Below are 20,772 nucleotides of genomic sequence, written 5' to 3'. Positions count from 1 at the left end.
AATAGAGTACATATAAACCAGAAACCCATATATCACAAATGGTACAAGGGGAGAATCTGCATTAAGCAAGAATGATTTCCAAATGACTAAATACCTTTGGCGAAGCACTACAGGACATATAACAGGTGCAAAGATGAGAGGCCAGCTCCAACTCACCGGAAGTCTGGTGATGGTTTGCATCACCGCGGTTGCTGATTTTGGATCACCTATAGGGAGTTCACAAGGAGTTCCTATTATTCCCTGAGCTATGATCTCTGTAGGAGAATCTATTTCCCCCTTAAGGGGATTTGGTATTGATTTAACATTGGCTTAATCTTTAGAACTGACCTTTATTTATAAGCAGGGTTTTGTTTTAGCTTTATCTAGTGGACAACATGGTGACTGTGCAGGGCTGATGTGCTCTGTGGGATCCCCCGGCTCTGTGTGTGCAGCTGGGCCTCCCCTGGCTGCTGTGTTATTTCTGGTGGCTCATTATTTCTTGTAGTTCAGCAGCTTCCACTACTGTGGGGTGAGGCAGAACTTCAAACATCTTTGCATGGAACGAATCACATTCACTTACTGTCTGTTTTGAAGGCTTTTGTTCCTTCTTGTTTAGAGGACATTTCTGCCATGATCCATTTCCCTGTGTCAATGCTGTTTTGCAGTATGAAAATTTGAGATGTCAGTATTCTTCAAGGACAGCGTGAAATGGTTTGTAATCTTTTGCTGGTTCCTGATTTTGTTAACCTTGTCTGACTCCTTTAATAATCTTTATAAAGTGTACTGGAGTTTTCTGAGATAAAGGAAAGTGATGCAAATTTCATTGTTTTAGAAGTTATTTAAAAAATAATCGATCAGGGATTGTTCTTGTGGCACGGAGGGTTAACCTACCTCCTGCAATGCTGGTTCAAGTCCTGGCTGCCCTGCTTGTGTTCCAACTCCTTGCTAATGAGACTGGGAAAGCAGCCAAAGGTGGCCTGAGTGTTTTGAGCCCCTTTCACTCATGTGGCAGACGTGATGGAATTCCTGGCTTCAGCCTGACCCTGCTGCTGTGGTTATTTCGAAAGTGAGCCGACAGATACAAGATCACTCTCTCCCCCTCTCTCTTTGTAATGCTGTCTCCCAAATAAATAAGCAACTATTTTAAAAACGATATCACTTAAATTGATGTATTATTTTTTAAAAATCTATTTTAAAGACAGACACAGACAGAAAGTTAGACAGAGATCTTCCATTGGGTCATTCTTCAAATGCACTCAACAGTTAGGGCTGGGCTAGGCTGAAGCCAAGGGATTGGAACTCAGTCTGGATCTCCTGTGTGGGTGGCAGGGACCCTAGTACTTTAGCTGCCTGCTAGTGCGTGAGCCATCACCTGCTACATCCTGGGAACACATTAGTAGGCAGCTTGGATTGGAGGTGGTCTCTCATCCAGGTACCTGATATGGGCATTCCCAGTAGCATCTTAACTGCAGTGCCAAATTTTCCATGGTTAATTTTTGTTTATTTTTTAATGTGTGCCAGGCACTGGTCTGAGGTCATCAACAGAGATTATATCACCAAATCACTATATCAACAGACTAAAGGAGGCAGGTGGTATCCCCACTGTAACTGAGACACGGATAGTAAGGATCGCTACCCTTGCTTCAATATTGCTCTGTGCCAGATACTGCTGTGAGCACTTCTCATATATGGACTCCTTTAATCTTTCCAGAGGCCTTATGAAATAGCTGCCATTTCTCTCAAATTTATGGTCACAGAAATCCAGGCACGAGGAGGTGATGCCACACGGCCGGCAAGTGGCAGTCCAGGAATTTGAATCCACAGGGAGGTCCTTGGTACATGTTTTCAGCTACGCTCTGTGTTTCTTGGTAATAGTTATCGTTCAGGATGTTGAGGAACATGGATGAGATATTGTAAGTAAAGCACTTGGTCATTTTGCAGCACGATACAAATGCACGGTAATGTAGTGGGTTTGGATGTTTGCAGAATTAGCGTCATTCTAAGTGTGACAGTCTGTCCCTAGCACCTTTCATTCCTTGGCTAAGATGAAGATAAGCTGTTAGATTCCATTTTTCTTTATACGGTTCTTTGCAGTATTCCCATTTCAAACATATTTGGGCCCATCTCAAATATAATTTGTCTCCCGGATTGGCTTCTTTGTCCATAGCCAAGGGAGTCTTGCATATCCCTTCTAGGGAGAAACTGTGGATTCATGATTTGTTTCTAGTCCATCACTGTGAATATAAATCTATCTCTACTGCAAATGCTGCTGGTTTTTAAGCTTGAACTCCAGTTCCAGGGGCCCCGTTAAGCCACTGAAGACCTGTTGGAGCACTGGAGATGTTAGAGCAGACTATTAAAGCCAATGTTGAATGTTTGTATTTCTCTACCTCCATCTCTGGGACCTCAGGCTTGGGCTATTTCCTGATATTCTGAATCTGTTTGTGTATCTGTTTCCTTCTTCCCCCTTCCAAATTACTCATCAGGGTATTCTGACTTGCTGATCATTGACTAATTTTTTTTTCTCCTTGTGAGTGAAGACAGTCCTTCTGCTAATTGGTTCTGGCTGAACATAGCTGTAGCTGAAATTAAAAACCCCTTTTGTCCTCTCTCCTTGGACCCAAGGTATCTTCAAGTCCCTTGGCTCTGTTTTCAAGATTCATCCCCAGTGCTTCCCTTATCCACCAGCACATCCGTGTCTCTTCAGAACATCTTTCTCCTTACCCACGCAGAAGGCCCTCTCTGGCCTCCCAGCTTACATTCTTTCTCACCTTGGGAACGTGTTTCATTCAACATCCAGAGTTGTGTTAGAAAAACCATCCTCAGAGCACGTCATTCCCCTGCTGAAAACTCTCCAGCAGTTTTCATTGTATTTATACAAAATGGGAAGTCTGGCCAGCGTTCTTCAATCCTCTTCCCATCCCCTACCCCTTTACTCTCACTCTTGCATAGGAAGCAACTGTCAAGGGGCAAGAGGCAGGATGTTCTCTTACTCTCCCTTATACCAGCCCTTGGAATGTGTTCCCAGCATGTAAAAGCACGTGGCCACCATTTTTTATGTTTTTTTCTTTTTTTTTTTTTTTTTTTGATTACACAGTTGAAAGGGCCTCGGATCAGGGCAGGGAAGATTGAGATATAGAGGAAGGTGGGTAGATAAACGTTTCAGTTTTTTTTTTTTCTCCAGTGTTTGTGGGGAGGTAGGGGCAGGGAGAGGGAGAAGGGTGCTCTTTGCTGTCAACCAACATCAGTTCCCATGTATGGGGGATGGTCATTTGATGATGCCTAGGCCGCCCCTTACCCAGCCCACAGGAATGGTGACAGGTGCTTAGTCTTGCCCACCTGTCCCACTCACAGCCTCAGCTCTCACGTTCACCAGCAGGAATCGTGGTCTACTAGAGGAGACCCCAAAGCTCCCCACCAGGCCCACTTCTAATCCTGATTTTTTTTTTTTAAGAGAAACAGTCCTGCTGTTGTACAAGCCAGCAATGGATTTTTTTTTTTAAATTTTCTTCTTAAAGTGGTTTACAGAGAAGGAGAGACAAAGATCTTCCATCAGCTTCATTCCCCAAATGGCTGCAATAGCCAGAGCCAAGCTGATCTGAAGCCAGGAGCCAGGAGCTTCTACCCAAGGCTTTCAACTGTCCTCTACTGCTTTCCCAGATCATAAGCAAGACGCTGGAGCGGAAGTGGAGCAGCCAGGATATGAACCAGTACCCACATGGGATCCTGGCACATGCAAGGCGAGGACTTTAGCCATTAGGCTACCATGCCAGGCCCTCTACCCTGATTTTTGCATTTGGGTGCTATTGTCCAGTTAAACATGTCCTGCCTTCAGTCTTGGCATTCGCTGACAGGTGCTGCATCCTGGTCCAGCTCAACTCCAATCTCAACTCTTATAGAGAAGTGCTGTATCCTAGCCCATTCCAGCTTACCCTCAGTCTTGGCTGTCACGCTGGAAGGCACCAGGGCTGTTCAGGGAGGGCTGCAGATTGCCCAGGGAAGGAGCTCCGGGGACGTATTGGAATGGAGGCTACCCAGGGAGTGTTTGACAGGTGCAGAGTGAATTTTGGGGCCTTCCATGGACCATACCACCACACTCACTGGTAACTGAGGCAGCTGAAGGGTGGTTTGGAGGATGGAGTCCAGAGGGCATGTCTGGGTTAGGCCAAGGTACCCACCCATGTGGGAAAACTGGGCTGAGTTAGGTGGCATTGGCTACTGGTGCATGCAAAAGCCAGGGCTGGAAGTGGGCTAAGTAGAGTTGGGGCATGTCAGCCTGGGCTGCAACACTCACTGGCACATGGAAGACCAAAGCTGGGGGCAAACCCAGTAAGAAGTTTTGTGAGTTCAGATATGTTGAAGTGTAGCATGGGCTGGTATGCTAAAGAGCTGAGGTTGGTGGTGGGCCAGGATAAGCAAGGCTGTGGGTATCCACTGGCACTCATCAAAGCTGGGCCTAAGAGTGGTCCAGGCTGGGCCAGGTTGTAGCATCTGCTGGCAAGTGCCGGGCCTAGGGTGTAGGAAGTGTTGGCATGTGTAAGATCCAGGGCTGGGAGTGGGCCTGGTAGGGGAACTCTGGGAACTCCCCTGCAAGGTTGCAGCTCCATTTGTTGAGCAGAAGATCTGGGGCCGAGGGTGAGCCAGCCCAGGTAAGGCTGCAGCACCTACCAGTTCACGTGAAAGCTGGGGCTGGGGATGGACCTGATTGAGCTAGGCTGCAGCACTCAGTAGCGAGAGCTAGGACTGGGGTAGGCCAGGCTGAATTAGGCTGTGACATTTGCCGGCAAGTGCTAAGACTGGGATGGGCCTTGCCAACTTGGCTACAGCACCTACTGGCACACACAAGATCCAGGACTGGAGGTGGGCCTGGTAAGAACCATTTCTAGGTTGGATCAACTTTCTGCTGAGAGTAACTTCCTAGCTAAGGAACTTGGGTAAGAGCGGGTGCCATCTTAATGACAGATTAACCCATTCCTCCCTTCTCTTCCTTTATCCAAGGTATGGCCCTAATCTTTTGATTCCAGCAGTATGTAGGCAACCCTTACCAGACCCACAAGGTTCAGAATTTTTCCTTCATTGTTAACTTGTAAGAACAGAGAACTAAAGTGATGCTAGTAGAGCCTTGAGTATCTCTACATCATCTGCTTAAATGACTGGCTAACCTGTGGGCCTGAGTTAGGGCCTTTTTGTCCATTATACTGGTGTGGGCCATCTCCCTGGCATATATTCTTCAGTGATACTAGCTAAGCAGGCACACCCACTTGTCTTGGCATGTTTTATGGATGACCCAAGCTGCAAACAGCAACATGTACAAGACATATGCTGTCTTTTTTGTGTATTTCCGGGCACCAAAATATGCCTACACACAGGGATATGTGCATATAGACACATGCATAATCTTTTCTGCCTGGTAGAAATATGCTTCTGTGATGTTCCTTTTACTCCCACACATGCCCCTCTGTAACTGGCACATTTCCTAGTTATTCTCATCTACTCCCTCCCCACAGACCTTTTGTATGTATATTTTGGCACTCATTCCCTTCCCTTCGTTGCACCTAATTCCTTTATTTCTCTCTTCCTTTCTCCGCCTCCCTCCCTCTCCCTCCTCTTCACAACTCCTTAGACAGTTTGTTAAACTATACACTCTTTATTGTCAATGTGCATTTATGAAAAATTCTTCACAGTTATAAAAGTGCATGGTTATAAAATCATCTCCATACGAAGATTGGTGTCTTCTCTTTAGCCCTGTCCCTCCTTGTCCCTCCCACCCCCAAGTCCTCAGCACTCTGCAGGCTAGCACTTGGAAAAACAGAGCTTTGTGGATCAACTCTCCACCCAGTGTGGTGGCAGACACAATGGTAATTTATTAAGGGACCTAGTGACAAGCCTCCCTCACTCCCCTTTTGCCTCCTTCTGGGGCGGGGGAAAGACAGTCATGTTTCTCTAGTTTTGGGGAGATGTCCTTTTGAGGAATGAACAAAGATATCTGCTTATATTCTACTGCTGGAAAGGATGTTCATACTATGTCTACAGGAAAAATGGGGGCTATAAGATTTCCCCTAAAGTTGAGGAGAAATAATTGTTTTGCTTTGTTCAAATTCCATGCATCTGGTTCCTTGAAAGAAGCGGTGAAACTCTTTAGCCACCTGGGGAATGATTTCTGCAAGGTTCCCTAGGAGTTCCTGTGGGAAGGGGTGGATGGAAAGAAGGGTTTTCCTGAGGGTGAAGGGAAGCAACTGGTTCGGAGTGGTGTGTGTGGTGCAGATGTGGGATCTTTTACAAAGAATGATTTTCTTGACGTCAGCCTTGGCTAAGGACAAGAGTTTTCTGCAGAGTTTTCTTTGTAGATGTTATCTGAGTATCCAATGCACCCAAAACCTGGTGGGGTTCTAGCTTAACATATTAAACAGTGCAACAGCCAGATGACTAAGTGAATGATGTCATATAGCTTAACCCAATTCCAGAGCAACCTTTTATGCCAGCAGACAGCCAGCATAAATGGAATCTCAGAAACAGTAACATGGATGCAGAAAGATTCCCCATCACAAATATATTAACCAGTCTGGAACAAGTTGAATGAAGCTTTATGGGAATGAACACCGACATGACTTTCATGGTCATTAAGGATATGGGAACAATTCTAACCAAGATTGCTAGATTACTCCTAGAACTTGCTTCTGATCACCTGAACAGGACAGTGGTAGTGGTGGGAGAAGCAGGGAATTCCTTGGCAATAGGGACGTTGGGTGCTTGCCTCATTGTGCTGTGTTTACTGGAGGCTTTATAGCAGCTGGAGAAACATCTGTTTTTTAAAAGCTGTGTGTCTTGCTCAGAAAGGTTTGCCACCCATGGAGATCAAATTGTGCCATTAGAATGGACACTTGATCTCAAGCGGCATTCAGTGTCTTGTCTGGTTCTAGTTCTATGCAAAGGCATGCATATTTTAAAATATAAACTACATTTCAGAAAACAACAGTCCCTGTGAGATGATTATAGGGGAAAAGTGTGCCCCTTTATGGGAAGCTTAGCTATTTATCAGTACAATCATTCTTAAATACTCCTCTCCAAACACTTGAGGCTGTCAACTAGGCTGGCAGAGAGCAGGTGGCCATCCTTGCTGTGGCAGAGGAATGTGGAGTTTTGCTTCAGATGTCATAGAAGCACTCAGATACTGTGAGACTTGGGAAACACAGGGTCCAGGAGCCTCAGATCTAGCAAAGTGTCCGTGGGTTCCTTTGGTTGGTTAGTTGAGGGGTGGTGTGAGGGGTGAGACTTCTTGGAAGCTGACATGTTACCCTTCTTCATCTGTTTCAGGAAAGTGGGATGATGTACCCCTGCTGGAGCTGAGGGCAAGGTGGAAGGCTTCCATTTTTATTCTCGTTCTGGGCAGCCTTGCCAAGCTCTTCGATTGTACTCTAAAGCTTCCCTGTACCTTGTAGAAGCTGTCACCCTACAGATTTCTCTTCTTCCTTGATCTCTTTTCCCAACATGACACAGTGGGGCTTGAGTGGGCGTGATTAGCACAGCTTCATATTTTACTTCTCCAAACTCTAATTTTTTATACGACTGGCACCATGACCGACAGTTCCAATGTTTTATGTGTCTCCTATTTTGTTTTTTGTGCTGCAGTTCACCCTGTCTTGACTGCATCTGTCTGTAGAGCAGCTGGGTTTTACTGCCCTTTATTTAACTCATTCATTAGCACATTCATGAACCCTGACTTGTAGGGCCCACTTCCTGGCTCTGGGAGGCATTCTCTTCCCCAAGCACCTGTGAAGGCACTGGCAACATGATGCCCCAACTTTGCCACTTAGGCAATCTTGAGACTATTTTTTCATCTGTAAAATAGAATCACTGATGTGTGGTCTGCTTCCTGCACAGAGTTCAGTTGGAAAGAGTCTAGGAGAACAATGCTAAAGCACTTCATTAACTTTCCAGGGCTGAACACACATACGGAAGGTAACGATGAAGCTGATGGAGCTGATGATAAAGATGATGATGACAACAGGATGGTGGGCATTGTGCTTTGCACATTAAGTTACTTGATTCTTGACCCATGGATTAGGCACAGTTTCCCTAAATTGAGTTATGGATCACCTTCCTTCCAGAGTTTATCTAGATAACCTTGGGTAAATCACTCAGCTCTCTAATACTTAATTTGTCTGTCAAGCAGGAATAATAAAAATGACCATGTCGTGTTGCCAGGAGAATTGAAGTAAATGTGTTTATAGAACCAAAAGTGCTCAGAGGAGTGCCTGGTTCTTACTGAGAACACCATCAGCACTTTCTGGATTAGAATGTAGGTACCTTTGGGAGGAAATGTGATGTTCCCCAACTTGGATGGGGCCGTAGGAAGGGCACAGACTTGATCTTACTCCTTAAGTAGTAGATGACTAACCTCTCTGAGTCTTCATTTCCCTGTCTGTAAACTTGGAACAACAGTTACCTCTAGACACTGGGTGTGTGTTAAAGGGATTTGTGGAGAGAGCTTTTCACAGTGCCCAATACTGGCAAAAGGCGCACTAATTAATAGTGCTCTCCCCTTTATGCTTAAATGAGTTGCTTAGAAGGAAATGCAAACCCTCTTGTGGTCATGACTGTGGTGGCCCTGGGCACTGACATCACTGGGTCTATAGCCCACCATGTGCTTTCCTGCTGAGATCCCTGTGTGAGCACCATGGTGAGAGCAGTCACAGGGCTGAGGTCCCAGAGTGCCTGGACTCTTGTACCCCATTGCTGGGCTGCCTGCCTCCCTCTTCTGGAGCCAAGGCTTGGGTGAAAGGCAGGAGATCAAGGTAGGAGAAAGGGCACTGAAGATGGCCATTCTTGGTGGCTGCCAGGGGCCTCCCCAGCAGGCTGCAGTTGGTGATGAAGTACAGGGAGCAGTCACTGGGCGGTGTTCTCACCTGGTGGCTGCTGGTAGGAGGAGACCACTGCATGCAGACGTTCTTCTCTAGAGCCAGTGGCTGGTGGTGCTTAGGCTGACACTATGTCAGAGGGGAGGTTTCAGGTCTGTGTCACACCCCCTCTGGACACCCAAGACACAAGCTCACTGCTCTCTCCACACCTCGCGTGCTTTGGCCCCTGTCATTTGCTTCTGTCTACTCTTCTTGTTCACATATTAAAGTAGACTTTTATTTTTGGATGACTCAGCTGACAAATCATGTCACTTTTAGAATTCTTGTGGACTTTGTATGCACAGTTAATGGCTCTGCTTGTGAGCTTCCTTAACTACGTGTCTGGTGTACTGACATGTTCTGTTAAAGGGAACAGTCTTTTCAATCTCTCTCTTCTACTACCAGGAAGTGGCTGAAAGCAAGGACTGGGTCCACTCACCCTACATTCCCAGTTCCTACCACAGTGTAGAGTTCAAAGTAGACACTTATACAAAGTGAGTTTCCTGACCTTCAATCTTGACTGAGGTGGCTGGGGGCATCATGGAACCAGAGTGGGCAGGGAGAGTGTCTGGTGGTCAGCGGTAGTGGCAGCTGGCAGCTTGGAGGGATGAGAGGTGCCAATGTCAAATCTCTTCCTCTTCATTGGCCTTACTCCAACGGTGGCAGCAGTTGGCTGTGATGCCCAGGAGGAAGTTGGTTGCCACAGATGCGATGGAAACCACAAAGCCCACAAATGCAATGAATAGGTAATCATCCAAGGTCAGGGTCAGGTGGCAGGCTTTGAAGCTCTCCTCAGTGAGTGAGAAGAGGGGAGCACCCTCCACTTCGGGGGGGCCCCGGCATTCGGCCAGCTGAGAATCTGCAACATAGAACCCGGCAAGGGTGAGCCACTTAGATGAGAGAGATTGGACTGAGGAGTCCCTTACTCATCCCCAAAGAAGAAAGACATTCACTGATTTCCTCCCCATGTGTTAAAAGATTCATATTTGAGCCCAACATTGTGGTACAATGGGTGAAGCTACTGGTTAGGATACCAGAAACATATGGGTTCCATTTCATGTCTAAGAGAGTCTTTAAAATCCAGCTCCCTGCTAATGTCTTGGGAAAAGCAGCAGAAGGTGGCTCAAGTGTTTGGGCTCTTGCCACTCACACAGGAGATCTGGATGAAGCTACCAGCTCCTGCCTTTGGCTTGGCTCAGCCCTGGCCATCGCAATCATTCTGGGAGTGAACCAATGGATGGGGAATCTCTCTCTCCCCATTTCTCTCTGTATCTCACACTTTCAAATAAATACATAAATATTTTTTTTAAAAGACTTACCTTCCTCAGTACTCTTAAAAATCTCTCATGATAGCTTTTGTAGAACTGCTTTTACAGTGGGAAGATCACTGCTTAGAGTTTACTAAGCTGCTGAAATTCGCACAGGTCCTACCAATGGCAGAAGAGCGACTTTGTGGGGGCACCCCTTGTCTCTCACAACAGCCTCCTGATTGCACTCTGGACTTCTGTCCTTAGTCTACCAGCAGCCTGATTCTTTCAGATTTGAAGTCTCATTGTGTCCTTCTCTGCTTGAAACCCTCCCTCAGCTTCCCATCGTCATAACTGCGAAAGTCAAGGTCCCCACTGTGGGCTCCAAGGACCCTGTCTCATTTTCCATGATCCTAAGCGGGTCCACTGTAAGAGGGAGGAGGGGATGTCTTTACCCCATCACGTGGGAGCTTCTCCCCTGGATCTCTGTGTAATTCAGCCCCTCACTTCCTTTGGGACTTGAAGCAAAATAACATCCCCATTTCACTTTCCCTCCGGCCCCCATCTCACAGACTTCACTCTAGTTTATCACTGCCAGTTGGTTTATTGTCTGAATTCTGCTTGAATACGAGGTCCTGCCATGGTGTCGTTCACATCAGAGCAGTGTTGTCTCCATAGTCAGTGCTCTGTGGTTCTGGTCAGTGAAAACAGGAGCCCAGCTTACTGCAAAGTGCTGGGTATTTCTACTCATCCGTGAGGCTTCTTCACATGCGCAGAGGATGGAGTCAAGGATGGGCTCTTTACCCTATCTTGGCTGTGTGATTGGAGATTCGTGTTTTAATCTTTCTATGTTTTGGTTCATGATAATATAAATAAACAAGGATAACAATGACATCTGCCTAGCCACGATTCAGTGGATTAACACGTAAAGGGACTGTTCCTGGTGTGCATGAAACACTCGGCAAGTGTGAGCTTGCACTGATGCCACAGGCTGGTTCTCGACCTGTTGGTGTGGGGGATTGGTATTCTGTCTCACTCTCCCTTGGAAATCAGAGTGGCAGTTAGGCCATGCAGTAGGAGGCCTGGCCAGTCACGCTTTTGTTTGGTGGATAAATGCTCTAAGCTCTTATCTTAGGAAAATGCTTTTGCTTTTGCTTTTTTTTCCTTTTTGGATCTCATGCTCTGCATCTATAGAAGAGGAGAAACCAACTCAAGTTTTCTAAGAGAATCAGGGTGAAGGCATTTTCTAAATTATAGGGTCCACCACTGCTATGTATCCATTTGGAGGTTTTTTGAGGACAGAGAATAAAGTGATGGAAGTGGTTTGATTGTTGGAGAAGCGGATGGGCATCACTATCCTTGGACATAGGGGTCAGGTTTGGAGGGCGGAATCAAGCCTTTGCATGACCCAAGAGAACATGGGACCCAGCCCTGCCCAATGTTAGGCTGGTGTCTGTAGTTGACTTCCATGGGATGCTTGTTCCGAAAACCAAATGATATTTAACTTCAAAGCCTGTGTGTGCCTGCGGGTATCAGTTGTGAGACGGTAAGAACAGGCATATATGGGTACACTCATGTGTACTAGACTAGCTGGAAGACGCTGTGGGCCAGAAGAGACTGTGACCACACCTGGCAGGGCCGTCCAGGATGTTGATGTGATCCTGAATTTGTCAAAGCTCTCTGCTAAGCCAGGGAACCAGTTTTGAGTCAGGTTTGTTATCCCAGCAACTTCCTTAGTACCTTCTTAGCTAGATTCCCTCTCCACTACCTCTGAAAGCATAAATAATATGAGAATTCCAAGGAAAAGAAGAAAAAGGCAGGAAAAGTAGCAGAAGCAGAACTACAGGGAAGAGCATCACCTAGTCCTGGGCACGCTGGAGGGATGTTCTACCTTGCCCCTCCCCATCAGAGGGGACCTTCTGATAGTGTCCTAGGTTTCAGGCAGTGGCCTGCTGGCTTTGTCACCATGGCCTGTGGACAGTCACCATTTCTCTCTGGAGCCTGGGTCCCTCACCTGGGTTGAGACTGCCTGGACTTCTCCCACTCGGTGAGCAACAGAAGAGGAGTTGTCTCTGGCTGTGTTGGCAGCTTAGTGCCTGGAGCAGCCTTTTTCTTGTTAGTGCACAGGAGAGGTAGACTCAGTGGTGGGAGATTGCTCCAGGCAGCCTCCCCCTCCTGTCCCCCACCATCCCCCCATCTCAGTCCCTAGCTATTTTGGTCTCAGAGTACTTCCTCCCACAGCCCTGTGGAGACACTGGAATCGTGACCCAAAGCCCATCCCTGCTACACTATTTCGGTCTTGGGCACCCCACTCAGCCATCCCCTCCTTCCTCCCTCACTCAGCAGCACTTTTTCTGAACACGCTGAGCACAGCTCTGGGGAAGCCCCTGGGAAAGTGCCCCAGGCTCCTCCTGTTGTTTCCTGCTAGTTGCTGGTGCCAAGAAGGGATGATGCTATCACCTAGGGCACAGGTGTCTGTGGATGAGTTTTGCCTGCCTCAAGGCCTGGCCTGACACTGCTGCATTGAGACCAGGCTGTCAGATCTGTGTGATGTGGTCTCCTCCAGGCCCAATCCACTTGGGGTTAGCTGGCTAAGCAACCACATCTATGCTCCTTCTGCCAGCACCCCCACCTGATGTCTAAGCCTCAGGACTCGGCTCTTTGACCAGTCCAGATCTCTGCACGGACTCTCCTGGATTCTCCCAGAGGAAGGTCAGAGTTCAAACACTGACTTAGTAGCTATGTGATGCTGTGTGAACCTTCCTGTGCTTTGCTTCCTCTATAGAGTGGAGACCTCTTTAAGGTTCTTGGGAGAATAGGATGGGTTAAAACCTGGAATATACTTGGAATAGGGCCTGGAAGACATTAGAACCATAGGAAGCATTAAGACAAATAGCTTTCGTTATTTCTGTTTCTCCAAGAATTTTCTCAGCTCTTCGGATACTTGAAAAAGTCTGGTAGAGAAGAACAGGACTTACACATCAAACAAATCTGGGTTTTACCTGCGTCCCTGCCACTCCTTCAGTGAGTGGCCTTTTGCACTGTGCTAACTCTCAGTTTCTTTACCTGTCAAATGGGACCACAACAAGCAGGGTCCCCTGAGGAATGCCAAGTTCTCATGGTGAAAGCTCAACCCACACGATGACCCATTCTTACTCCCTTTCTACCTGCTTGCCTTGTGAGGTGTTAAGTACCCCCAGGGCAAGGGTATGCCAGTTTCATAAGTGAGTGGGACCTCAGATCCTAGCCTGCATTGCCAGGACTCAGCAAGTTAACAGAGATCATTGCACACAGTAGGCGCTCAAGATCTCTAGGTACCTCCTTCTGCTTTGGAGACTTCACTGCTAGTGAGATCTCCTTTCTGGCCACCCAGTCCTGCCGGCCCCCTTACCCGCTGTGCAGCGCTGGATCCGGTTCCGCAGCCACTTCAGCAGGGGCTCCATGGTGCAACCACATACCCAGGGGTTACCTCCTATCTGCAGGGTCACCAGCCCGGGCAGCCCCTCCAGGGCCTCAAGGCTGAGGAAGGCGAGCCCCCCGTAGCTGAGGTCTAGGTCTCGGAGCTGCAGGAGCCCCTGGAAGGCCTGGGGATGCACCCTCCGCAGCCATGGGTTGTGGCTTAGGTCAATGTGCACGAGCGCATGGGCCTCCTGGAACATGTCGGCCGGCACGTGACTGAGGTTGTTGTAGCTCAAATCCAGGTGTGCCAAGCGCTTGGCATGGAGGAAGAGGCCCGGAGGCAGCTCGGTCAAGGAATTGTTGCGCAAATCCAGCACTCGGAGTTCCATGTAGCACGTGAGGTAGCCGGGGGGCACGGTGGCGATGCGGTTGTGGGCCAGGCTAAGGTTGTGAGTGTCCATTGGCAGGTCTGGGGGCACAGAGAAGAGCCGCTGGCCGCTACAATCTACCACCTGGTTTCGACACGTGCAAAGGACTGGGCAGCTGGTGCCAGCATCCGAGTGCATCAGTCTGGCTGCTAGGAGCAGGGAGATCAGCAGCATGGCTGGGTGAGTGGGCCCAGGCCAGGGAAGCTGGGTCCAGGTGTCACCCATCTTGGACTGCTGCCGACAGCAATGCTGAAGGGAGCCCGTGGGGGCTGCTGTGTGCTTGAAGCCAAAAGTCAGCGGCACAGGTAGGAAGGCAGCTACATCAGGGGTCTGAGCCACAAAAGTGGGGCTTCTGAGCAAGTGGGGTCATGGCTGGAGCCTGTCCTGGAAGCCTCTGGGGGTAGTGACTTCCTGAGATCTGTAGGAAGTTACCTCCTGGAGCTCAGTAGGGGCAGGCCACCCCACCGAGGCCCCCACTGGGGACTCAAAATATGATTAGTACTTGACAAAGGATGGGGACCCATAGGGTGCTGGCCCAGCTGCCAGCAGGTGTGGGAAGGGCCCCTGTTGATCTTTCGTGACCCTCTGGCCCATGCCCGCTGGGTGCTTCCTCTTGGCTTTGTGTCTGAGAGGTGGGAGGGAGGCAACGAGGAAGATGAAAGGTACCCTTTAAAGGTCCTGGCACCTCTTCTAAGAGAGCTCAAGCCTTGCCCATGTCTGGGACTCATGAGGAAGCTGGGCTGTGCTTGAGGCGGCAGCATCCGTGACTTCAGCAGCCATGTCTCCTGGTGACCTAGTGGGCTTGAGTCCAAGGGGGACCAGGCTGGGCAATTTGCAGAAGCAGCTCAGGGCAGTGTCGCTGACGATGGGCCTTCCAGAAGCTGGAGACTCCTCGGCCTCAGTGGCTGTTGGAATCTCCAGGGAGGGGAGGACCCAAGGTGATGCCCACTGCCTGGGCTGCAGAGGAGGGAAAGAGCCATGAGTCCTGCAGGTGCAGGTTGGGAGCCGGCTAGGAGAGCTGGGGCCACTTCTCCAAGCTGGCGGCTCCCTCAGTGCAACAGAGTCGCTGGCAGCAGGTGGAGGCAGAACTCTGTCAACAAGGAAAGCACTCACTCAGCCAGGAAATCCAGTGTCCTGGACACCCCTGCCGCTCACCTGTGGCCCTTGCCCCACCCTCTCCCCCTCCTTCTTTAATTCTCTGAGTTCCCTCTCCCAGGGTGGCCCCCACTCCTCTAAGAGTGCCACCCACTGACCCTCCCCGCCCCAACCTGCAGCTGGCTTCCTCTTCAGAGCTTCGCTCTCCTTTGCACCTGACACCCCACCCCAGGGAAGCCTTGTATCCACACTCCAAAGGTTTGCACATCCTTACCGAATCCTTCTGGCGCTCCGCTCCTGTCTCTGCCTCTCTCTCACACACACATCGTTCTAGTACTCCCCCCCCAGTATTTTGTCCTGCCCAGGTTCTGGCCAGCTTCCCTCTACACATGTACTCCTGCAGAGCCCCCTCCCCAGTCTGCTCTCACCATCTTTCACCCCCAGTATATACCCCTCATCCCAGCATCCTTTTCCACAACACTCCCCACTCTTGCTCCTTTCTTCCCCTTCTCTGACCCCCTGGAATCCGCATCTACACTCTTTTGGACCAGGGGCAGACAGCAAGACACAGTGGAGTCAGTACCCCGGCCCTATGTGGCCCCTTGCCCTTTCCCTTCCACCTGCTGTACTCTCTTGTCCTCCCCTCACCCCCAGCCCCAGCCCTGCTGGTCTTCCCCACTGCCTCCAGCCTCCATCCCACCCACCGGGAAATCACCCCAGCTCCCCTTCCAGCAGCCTCTTTTCTCTGAGCCCCAAGGTCTCCCCGTGCACACCCACAGGCCCTCGTGAGCCTACTCACTCCGTTGCAAGGACACAGCCATCAATCTGCAGCAGACGCGGTCTCCTCCCTCATCCTGGAATCCCCGCTTGCTCGTTCGCTCGCTCGCTCGCTCTGCTGGATTCAGAACAGATTGCTCTCCCGGCTCGTCCCCTCCCCCGGCCTCTCCTCCTCCATGTCTCCTGGATCCCTGGCCAGCATCGCCTGGGATTTCCTGTCCTACGGTCCCTGTGCTCCTGCTTTGACCTAACAGGGGAATCTGAGAGAGGATGCTTAGAAGAAAAGTTCACAGAATCTGAATGTTCCTTTCTGAAACTCAGGTGGTGCTGAAGCTGCCTGGATACTGGGCTTCCGCCAGAGCCAGGTCTTCCCCTCCCTCGTCCGTCCCTCCCTCTCTCTCCTCCCTCCATCCTTTCCCCCCTCTACGCTCCCTTTTTCACTCCCCGTTTTTTCCTCGAGGGCCAGGTACTGACGTTTCACTGTCTCTTAGCAACTGCCTCCACGGTTCTGAGCAACTGGAGAACTGGCTTTGGACCCCACCAAGACCAGAGATGGAGGCACTCAGCAGGATTCACAACCACCCACAGGATCCTAGTGACAAGCCGGGGGGCAGGGAAGGGAGACAAGGGCAGGCAGGCACCGAGAGAGGCCGAGGAGTGCAGAGAAAAAGGTGCACAGTGGGAGAGGATGCAGGGGGGCCAGGTGTGGGGAGAGACCAAGGTAGGTGAGACGTTGTCTCTATTCCTTGATTGACTCTGTGACCTTGCCCCGTGAGCCCTTTGGGTGTAGGAGACTCAGCTGAAGACCCAATTCTCCTTAGCATAGGGTTGAAGATTCTTTGGAAGGCGGAAGGACCAGCTGCTGGTGTAGCTGTCACGGGCTCCAGGGATACTTGAATCTGATGCTGGAGGAGTGGAAGCTTGGGGTCCATTCTTTCTGCAGACCCCAGGAACCTTGCTGTTGTCTGGTTTCCATCACTCCAGCCTTTTTGTTCCCTGTTTCCTCTCTAGGATGACTGCAGTTGAGGGTGAAATCTTGTCTTCTTGCAGATTTAACAGACACGTCTCTAACTGTCATGCATTTTAAAAACTGATTTGACTGGGTCATTTGGCCCAAGAGTTGGCTTCTTTCTTTGTCTGACTACATAGTTTTGAACACTCGGTGTGTGCTGGGTACTTGGCTGGAATGTGGGCCTTTACAGTCTCTAGCAAGGATGGAGACTGCCCTCGAGGGGCTCACATGGGCCCTGTGTTTTTTCTCAGTTATCCTGGGGCCTTGTGTGTGTACAGACTCTTGGCGCTTAAAAAGTTCCCCAAACTGCTGCTAACATCCTTCCTAATGATGACACCTCTCCCTGTGTGGTGATACAACAGTGGCTTTGTGTGTGGCTTTTGCGTTGTGCTGGCTCGAATCTGTCACGTAACATGGCAGCCACTGCACCTGTACTTCTATACTGAATCAGCTGGTGTCAATGTGATTTGCACGCCTCTCCCACTTAAAGAAGGAAATGGCTGCTTGATCTCATTGATTAGTTTAGAAATACAATTATAATCTTAACTCAGAAAATACAACAGTGCTTTGAAACAAGTAATTGGTTTTAACTGAAGACCTTGGCTAACATCTTCCCTCTTTATTATTATTATTATTACTTTAAAGATTTATTTATGTATTTGAAGGGTAGGTGAGACACACACACACACAGAGAGAGAGAGAGAGAGAGAGAGAGAGAGAGAGAGAGAGATCGTCCATCTACTGGCTCACCCCTGAGATAGCTCCTAGGGCCAGGGCATTGGCCAGCTGAAGTCAGGAGCCTCGGCTTCATGCTGGGGCAGGGAACTCATCGTTTGGGTCATTTCCTGCTGCTTTCCTAGTGTAGCAAAGAAGGAAGTGGATTGAAAGTGGAGCAGCTGGGACTTGAACTATGATCAACTTGAATGCTGGTGCTGCTGCAGCTGATGGGCTTAACATGCTGTATGATTATGCTAGTTCCAAGCATCATCATGCTTTATAAGATCAAACTTGAAAACAGTGGAAAGTGTGATGATCTTACATGAGGCTAAGAAAAGTTTTCTTCACTTTCATGATACGAAGTTTATACTTGCAATCGGAATCAATAAAACTACTAACTAACTGCTAGCAATAGTTATTTAAGACATAGTACCTAGGGAAAATATCTTTTCATCAGGTGAAAACTTTGTTTTCCTAACCTTTGAAGTAAGGACTATAGTAAGGGTAGTTCACTGGTGGAGTAATTTTTCTTATATATGATTAATGGAGTCCTTGGAACAGTATGGGGAGCAGTGCAGGTGGGTTTGCTAAGCAAACAAATAAGATAAATAGAAGAATATAAAATTGCTCAGTTAGCTATCCAGAAAGGAAAATAAATAAGCTGCATAAGAGTGAGAAGAAAGGAAATACATAATAATTGCAAGTGACTTGAATGGATTCTTGTGCAAGTCAAGTGGCAGAATCTACAGGAAGGTGCAATGCAAGAATATGATCATTGCATAGCACACCTTCTGTCAGTGGGACGAGAAACCTAGAGTGACTCTTTTACTTAAATCATCCCATGAATTGTTGAAGAATTCTGAGAATCCTATGATGCACTACATATCACGAAAAATGCTTCTTCTCAAACCAGTCTGAGAAACAGTGACTTAAAAAAAATATGGAGCACATCCATTGATTGGAAGATTTCTCATGGCTTTGACACAATCATAGTGACTCTGCAGGTGGCAGCAGTGGAGTGGAGCAGGTTGCATAACATCCAGCATGTCCTATAACTTATTTTGCATCTTTCTTTTCTCTCTGTAAAGGTGTTTTAAAAAAAGATTTATTTATTTTTATTGCAAAGTCATATATATATATATATGGAGAGAGAGAGAGAGAGAAAGAGAGAGAGAGAGAGAGAGAAAGAAGGAGAAACAGAGAGAAAAATCTTCCCTCTAAATGCCTTCACTGCAATGCTAGCAACTATTTTCTATAGAGGTCATTTTTTTTTTACACACAAAAATGAAACCTGTATCATTTTATGAGAAGTATTATATCTATGAATAATAATACAAAAATCTGGGTTAAGACACCTTGCTGGCTGGTTGGCTGCTCCCTTCTGTCATGTAGTTTTCTCCTATACAGAAGCCTTGCTATGGATTCAAATTTGAGACCCAGAGAAATGACATATCATTATGTATCATGGCCTTTTGGGGTCTCCTGCAAGTTACTGAAACTCTGAATGCTCCATCCATGAATGTCAAGCATTTGCTTTCCTGGGAAAACACAAAGAAACCAATCAAAGAGTTGTAGAAAATTAAAGGGGTTGAAAATCATTTTCATTATTATAATTTCCTGAATGTGTGGCAGATTACTTGTAATGATGACAGAGCCTTTTAAATACATAGAATTAATTTAATCTACCACATGAGAAATGCATTCAGGAAAAATAATGAAACCTTAGTAGAGTGAAGATAGAGGAAGAGACGGAAAGCTAATCTCTGTTATTGCTGGAACAGTTTAAAAATAGGAATGATGACCCTCTGCATTTTAGTAATTGGATGAAGTATTTAGCAGAATCTGGTAAATTAGTAGTGAAAGCCATCTGGGCAAAGAACATATAAATCATGTCACTGAGATGCTACTGCTGCTACTAGGGAATGCTTGAAAGTAATGATGGTTATTTTATTTTGTTTATTTATTCTTACACATGAACAACAATTTAATACAGTTGCATACAGATCTGAAATAAACATGTGTAAATACAAGTAATGATGGTTATTAACTAAGAGATTGGAAAAATATATCATGGGGTGAGGGGGGCTGGTTCTGTGCTGCAGCAGCTGAAGCCTCCGATTGTGGTGCTGGCATCCTGGTTCATGTCCCCCCTCTTCACTTCTGACTCCTGCTTATGGCCTGGAAAAGCAGCAGAGGATGACCCAAGTTCTTGGGCTCCTACACCCATGTAGGAGACCCAGAAGATCCGGGCTTTGGATTGGCTTAGCTCTAGCTGTTGTGCTCATGTGGGGAGTAAACCAGCAAATGGGAGATCTCTTTCTTGCTCTCTCTCTTTCTGCCTCTGCTTCTGTAACTCTGTCTTTAAATTAAAACAGATCTATCTATCTATCTATCTATCTATCTATCTATCTATCTATCTATCTATAATATCCATAGATATCTCATAGCACAGACCTTTAGGCTAACGGTGAAGAAGCCTCTGATCTTCAGTATCTGGGTTTGATTCCAGGCTCTAGCTCCAGCTCCAGCTTCTTGCTGATGCAGATTCCAGGATCCAGCAGGTGATGGCTCAAGCGACTGGGTGCTTATCCATTGAGTAGGAGACCTGAACTGAACTTCGGTTTTGGCTGGGCCTAGTCCAGGCCATTGCAGGCATTTGGTGAGTGAACCAGCAGTTAGGTGCTCTCTCTGTCTGTCACTGTATCTCAAATATATAAAGTAATACTGTAAACTAAAATCACTCAGTGATGTGACTTGATCCCCGTGCTTTGAGAAGTGATACTTGGATGACCGTTGTTACTGTGTGATAGGTTAAACCATTGCCTACAATATTAACATCCCATGTGGCTGCCAATTTGAGACCTGGTTGTTCCATTAGCAATTGAACTCCCTGCTGATGTATCTGTAAAGCGGGGGAAGATGGCCCAACCACTTGGGCTCCATACCCATGCGGGCAACCCAGAAGAAGCTACTAGCTCCTGGCTTTGGCCTGGCATAGCCCTGGCCTTTGAGGCCATCTGTGGAGTAAACCAGGAGGTGAAAGACCTGTCTGTTCTCCTTCTCTCTCTTTCTCTCCTCTCTCTGTCTTTCAAATAAATAAAACTAAATCTTTAAAAACAGATGATGGAATAGAATATACTTGCCGGCAGTAGTTTCCACTTTCAGAACATATGATATGAAAAATGGCAAATAAAGTAACATTGAAAATAATCATAGAATAG

The 20,772-nt window shown here is 47.7% G+C and overlaps 1 protein-coding gene across 1 annotated transcript; it reads right to left on the bottom strand.

Annotated features, from left to right (window-relative positions):
- Nucleotides 1–9,499: 9,499 nt before the first annotated feature.
- On the bottom strand, nucleotides 9,500–14,216 carry LRRC55 (leucine rich repeat containing 55). The gene is made up of 2 exons (XM_041004236.1): nucleotides 13,515–14,216; nucleotides 9,500–9,735 (listed from the first exon to the last, which is right to left on the bottom strand). Exons 1-2 carry the CDS (start codon nucleotides 14,173–14,175, stop codon nucleotides 9,500–9,502), a joined length of 897 nt encoding a protein of 298 aa, XP_040860170.1. The 5' UTR covers nucleotides 14,176–14,216.
- Between the last annotated feature and the right edge of the window lie 6,556 nt (nucleotides 14,217–20,772).

The sequence above is a fragment of the Ochotona curzoniae genome, unplaced genomic scaffold (assembly GCF_017591425.1).
Source record: "Ochotona curzoniae isolate NIBS_2020 unplaced genomic scaffold, NIBS_Ocur_1.0 scaffold_3171, whole genome shotgun sequence".
Taxonomy (NCBI): domain Eukaryota; kingdom Metazoa; phylum Chordata; class Mammalia; order Lagomorpha; family Ochotonidae; genus Ochotona; species Ochotona curzoniae.
This window is presented reverse-complemented; position numbering and strand designations above follow the sequence as displayed.